This window comes from Penaeus japonicus, unplaced genomic scaffold (genome assembly GCF_977035675.1).
Source record: "Penaeus japonicus unplaced genomic scaffold, GWHDUDI00000001_assembly GWHDUDI00000031, whole genome shotgun sequence".
NCBI lineage: Eukaryota > Metazoa > Arthropoda > Malacostraca > Decapoda > Penaeidae > Penaeus > Penaeus japonicus.
The window spans coordinates 1,988,269-1,993,268 of NW_028234433.1; the positions used below are offsets into that span (position 1 = coordinate 1,988,269).

At 40.6% G+C, this 5,000-nt stretch overlaps 1 protein-coding gene across 1 annotated transcript in view; it reads left to right on the forward strand.

Moving 5' to 3' along the window:
* Nucleotides 1-5,000, forward strand: part of LOC122265002 (BBSome complex member BBS2) — a 35,145-nt gene that overhangs the window by 4,769 nt on the left and 25,376 nt on the right. The window contains exons 2-4 of the mRNA XM_043034135.2: nt 1,913-2,047; nt 2,651-2,875; nt 4,679-4,867. Of these exons, the coding sequence (XP_042890069.1) occupies nt 1,931-2,047; nt 2,651-2,875; nt 4,679-4,867 (531 nt within the window). The 5' untranslated portion in view covers nt 1,913-1,930. The remainder of the gene's footprint in view (nt 1-1,912; nt 2,048-2,650; nt 2,876-4,678; nt 4,868-5,000) is intronic.

Consider the following 5,000-nt stretch of genomic DNA (forward strand, 5'->3'; position numbering starts at 1 on the left):
AAGGTCGAGAGGGAGAGAGAGAGGAGAGCGCCCGAGAGAGAAGAGAGAGGTGAAAAGAGAGAGAGGGGAGGACGAGGTGAGGGGCGAGAGAGAGAGAAGAAGAGGAGATGGAGGGAGAGGGAGGAGAGGAGACAGAGGGGAGAGAGGGGGAGGCGCGAGGAGAGAGAGAGGGAGACGGGAGGAGGGAGGGGAGGAGGAAAGGAGCGAGAGGGAGGTGCGGAGAGGAGGGTGAGTGTAGGCGGAGAGAGAGAAGGAAGTAGGAAGAGAGCAGGAGATGAGAGGGGGAGGGATGAAGTAGGGATGAGGAGGTGGGGAGGAGATGCGGAGGGAGGGGAGAGAGGAGCGAGAGAAGAGAGGAGGAGAGGGGAGGGGAGGGGACGACGAGGAGAGAGGAAGGAGGGAGGAGAGAAGGGAGAGAGAGGGGGGAAGAAGTGCAGGAGAGAGGGGCCTGGAGGGGGGTGAGGGGGGGAGGAAGAGATGTGAGTGTGAAGGAGTGGAGAGGGATGAGGACGTGGAGTGGTAGCGGGACGGAGGGAGAGGGAAGTGGAGGAGAGGAGAGGGAGGGTCGGATGGGAGAGGAGGTGAAGGGGGTGAGGGTGAGGAAGAGGGTTGGAGAAGAAGGGTGAGAGGAGGAGTAGAGAGATGGAGGGAAGTGGAGAGGTGAGAGTGAGAGGAGGGGAGGAGAGGAGGAGAAGATTGGGATGAGGGTGTGTGGGTCGAGTGTGGTGGTGATGAGTGTGTGGGGGGTGGTGGGGGGTGTGTGTGGGTGGTGTTGGAGGTTGGGTGGGGGATGGTGGTGTGTGGTGGTGTGTGTGTGGTGGAGAGGAGCGGTGGGGTGGTCTTGGGGAGGTGAGTGTGAGTGGTGTGGGTGGCTGTGTGGTTGGTGGTGGGGGAGTGAGTGGTAGTGTGTGGTTGGAGGATGTGGGGGTGTGGGGTGTTGGTTGTGTGGGTGGTGATTGGGTTCGGAGTGGTGAGAGAGCGGGTGGAGAGGGGAGTAGAGTGGAGAGGAGGAGGGTGATGGTGGTGAGTATAAGAGGAGAGTGGAGAGAGAGATGAGGGGAGAAAGAGCGAGAGAGGGTGAGTGAGAGAGAGAGAAGAGAGGTGAGAGAGAGAGAGAGATGACGAGATATGAGAGAGAGAGAGAAGGGGGAAGAGAGAGGAGAGAGAGAGAGAGTTAGAGAGAGAGAAAGTTGATGGGGGAGAGAGAGTGGTAGAGACAAAGAGAAAGGAGTGAGAGAGAGGTTGGAGAGAGATGAGAGAGAGAGAGAGAGGAGAGAGTGAGAGAGAGAGAGGAACGGAGGAGAGCAAGAGAGAGAGAGAATAGAGAGTAAGGAGAAGAGAAAAGGTGAAGTGCGTGAGAGGAGGAAGGTGAGAGGATGAGAGAGAAAGGAGGCGAAAAGCGAGAGAGAGAGAGAGAGAGAGAGAGAGAGAGTTAAGAGAGGGTGGATGAGGAGGAGGGTGAGCCGAGGAGAGAGAGAGAAATCGCCAGTGAAGTGAGTTGGGTGTGGTTGAGACGAGATGGAGAGAGAGGAGAGATGGCGAGAGGGGTGAGAGAGAGAGAGAGAGAGAGAGAGAGAGAGAGAGAGAGAGAGAGAGAGAGAGTGAGATATAGCTGTTTATTGTACCAATACTATCAAATAAATGATGTTTGTGAAGTTTATGGAAGTATAAAATACATTTTTTCATATGTAGAAAAAGATTCAAAATACATTGGGCAGTAATACTGTTACAAAATGTACTAATATGAGTATTAAGGTAACTTCAATCATTGCACTAATATAAAATCATTGAGACTGCAATAAAATTCTCAAACTCTTTACATTACCAGAATATCTTGAAATGTTAAACTGCGTTTGAAAAATTCAGTATTGAAATAGAAATATTGTTAAAAATTTCATTGACTTTCTTTCAGATATAAAGAGTGTGCACAATGTTGGTACCAGTATTTACCTTGAATCTCAACCAAAAGATTTTGCCAGCACGTGTGACTGTTGGCAAATATGATGGTGCTCATGCATGTCTTACTGCTTCAACTACTTCAGATAAGGTAAGATACTTTTTATTTTTATTTTTTAGAATTTGCATTTTTTCTTCCATATTAGAGAATGTAGAATATTTTATGCTGCAAAGTTGCATTGTGCACTTCACATTTATATTTGTTACTTTACTTAAACAATGACTAATAAGGGGGCACTGATATTTTCAATTCATCAGTATCATTGAAGGAAAGTGACCACTTTTGACTCTTGTATGTTAAAGCAAAAATATTTTTTATGAATTCATTTTTTCTCATGGAAAGTAGTTCTCACTTGGTTAAGAAATTTAAACTGGTTTAAAATATTGTTTCTATTCCATTTATTTGTGGAGCTATAGTGGCAGGAAGTTATTGCAGTAAAAAGGTGGGGGTGGAAGGAATAGATGTAAAAATTTATATCCCTCTTTAATGTTTGAGCAAATATATAGTAAATGGGTAGTTTCTTGCATATAAGAGATCTGTCAAATATACATAATGAAACTAAATCTATCTCTTAAATTTAGAATCATAATGAACCAAAGTATAGCATTCTCAAGTGTTAATTGTTGATATTTTTGATAAGTAGTGGAATGTGTAATGAAAGTATAATTCTTTATGTGATTTATTTTTGTGCAGGTGTTTATACATAATCCACATCAGCGCCTCGGAGTAGCAGGAGGTCGAATGTCTCTTAGTCAGAGCAGCTCTGAAGTTTCATTGCTCAACATTAACCAGACAGTATCTGCTGTTACTGCTGGACGCCTTTCCCAGAATAAGACAGGTGACATACTTGTAGTGGGAACACCTACAAATGTGTTGGCCTATGATGTCCAGAACAATGCTGATGTTTTCTACAAAGATGTAAGTTTTTGTGGTACTTTTTTTTTTCTTTGGCTATAGTTTATGAGTATTAACCCTTTGAATGCATTTTTTTTTTTTTTTTTTTTTTGATTGCTTGGTCCTCTCACAGTGTCATTTCACTATCAAAAAAAGAAAGAAAAAAAACTTTTTTTTTTTCTTACTTAAAACATATATTTCTAAATGATTAGTGTCATTGTTTTGTTCCTCATCTGAGCAATATACACTTGCCTGATTTAAAGTACGGAAGAAGGTTATAGAGACTTTTTTCTAACCCTTTGAAGTAAATCTGCTTTTCACAGTTATTGGTAAATTGAATCTAAGCAGATACATCTTCCTTTCACTGTCAAAGGTGAAAGTCAAAATTTTGAACTTCCTTATAATTTCAAACAGTTTTAAAAAAATTATTAAGATATCCACTGTTAATGTAATGGCAGAGAATGAATGTGAATGATTATATTCTTACGGGCTTAATAAATGAAGCATCACTTAGAAGTATTAGAAACACTGGGGTAGTCTTGCTTCATTCATTAAGCCCTTTAGAATCTGATCATTCAGACACATTCTGCAACACATTCTCTGTCATTACATTAACTGTGAAATGAATTTATATACTGGGGGAGGGTGATTATCATTTTCTTAATGTCAGTAAGGATGCACAGCCCTGGTTGTTAGTTTTCCTGGATATGGGTAGAGTTGGTTCTGTTCCTATAACTTGGGTAGTGGAGGTTCTGTACATATGGCTTGAGGTGATACCTGGCTAACTTTATTCAATCAACAAAAAGAGTTGGAATTGTTCCTTCTCACCATTAACCTGCTCCTCATGAAGTCGTTGAGAGGTCATCCATAGTTATCAATATTTTCAAAGGCAGAGTCTCCCCCCAATCCCTAGAAGATGACTTCAAGAAGTGTTGATTCCCAAAGAGCTTATATTTAGGAAAACTCAAAAGCATGTAGAATGTACTCTCTTTGTCAGGACTGCCTCCCCCCCTCTCCCCCCAAAAAAAAGTTTCGTTTTAGCACACAACATTAGATCTCAGGAGAATATTCCCTATACATTTATTAAGACTCTATGTGAATGGATGACTTTTGTCACTGACATTAATGGTTCACACCAGTTTTTGGAAATAAGTTATTAGTGTTAGAAGGGAATATTCCATGCAAACAGAGCTGTCAGCTCTGAACTTCTGAGTTCTGTTTTCCTGTTCAACATGAATAATTGAGTAGCAGGAGTCTTTTTGTATTGTCCCATTTCACTATTATTACTTTTATGCTGAAAGGGTTTATCAAGAAGTTATGATAATGACATGGAAAGCATTATTGCTCCATACAACTCATTTATTAATCCTTTTGCTACAGGCATATCCGACGGATCACTTTTGTACTGTATGTTTCATTTTGTTTAAATTATGGTATTTATTCCTTTAATTATGATAACCTATTATACTAATAGGCTAATTAGTATCACTTTGCTATTATATTGTGTATGGATGCTCATTTCATACCATAAGTCTAGAAAAATATAGACAACACACATCTTGAGATGCCTAGGTCTTATGATGTGGCCCATCTCAGATTGGTTAATTCTGTATCTCAATTATGTGAGAAATTGTTCCATACACATTACATATTCCTTTAGTTTCTTAAGTTAACAAGAGAGAAATATTAATGTAAATACTGTATTACTATCATTTCAACAGCATCTCCTTTGCATTTTAAGATGAATTGCATTGGCCAGAGTGTTCTTCAAAACACTGTCAGCATCAAGTTATATATCTATTATGTATTAATTTATTTTCTTACCAGGTATCTGATGGAGCAAATGCCATTACCATTGGACATTTAGGTCGAAATCCATTACCGTTGGCACTTATTGGGGGTAACTGCTCCATTCATGGCTTTGATGGTGATGGTAATGATCCTTTTTGGACTGTGACAGGAGATAATGTGTCATCTATCACTTTGACTGACTTTGATGGTGATGACGAAAATGAGGTATTGTAATATTCTGCAATTTTTGTTATTTTTGTTAGAAAAGTTTAATGTATGATAAATTACCCAGTATGCGATAAATGAAATTTATCATTTGTTATTCCTTCTTTGTATGAGAAAATACAATAATAGTAAA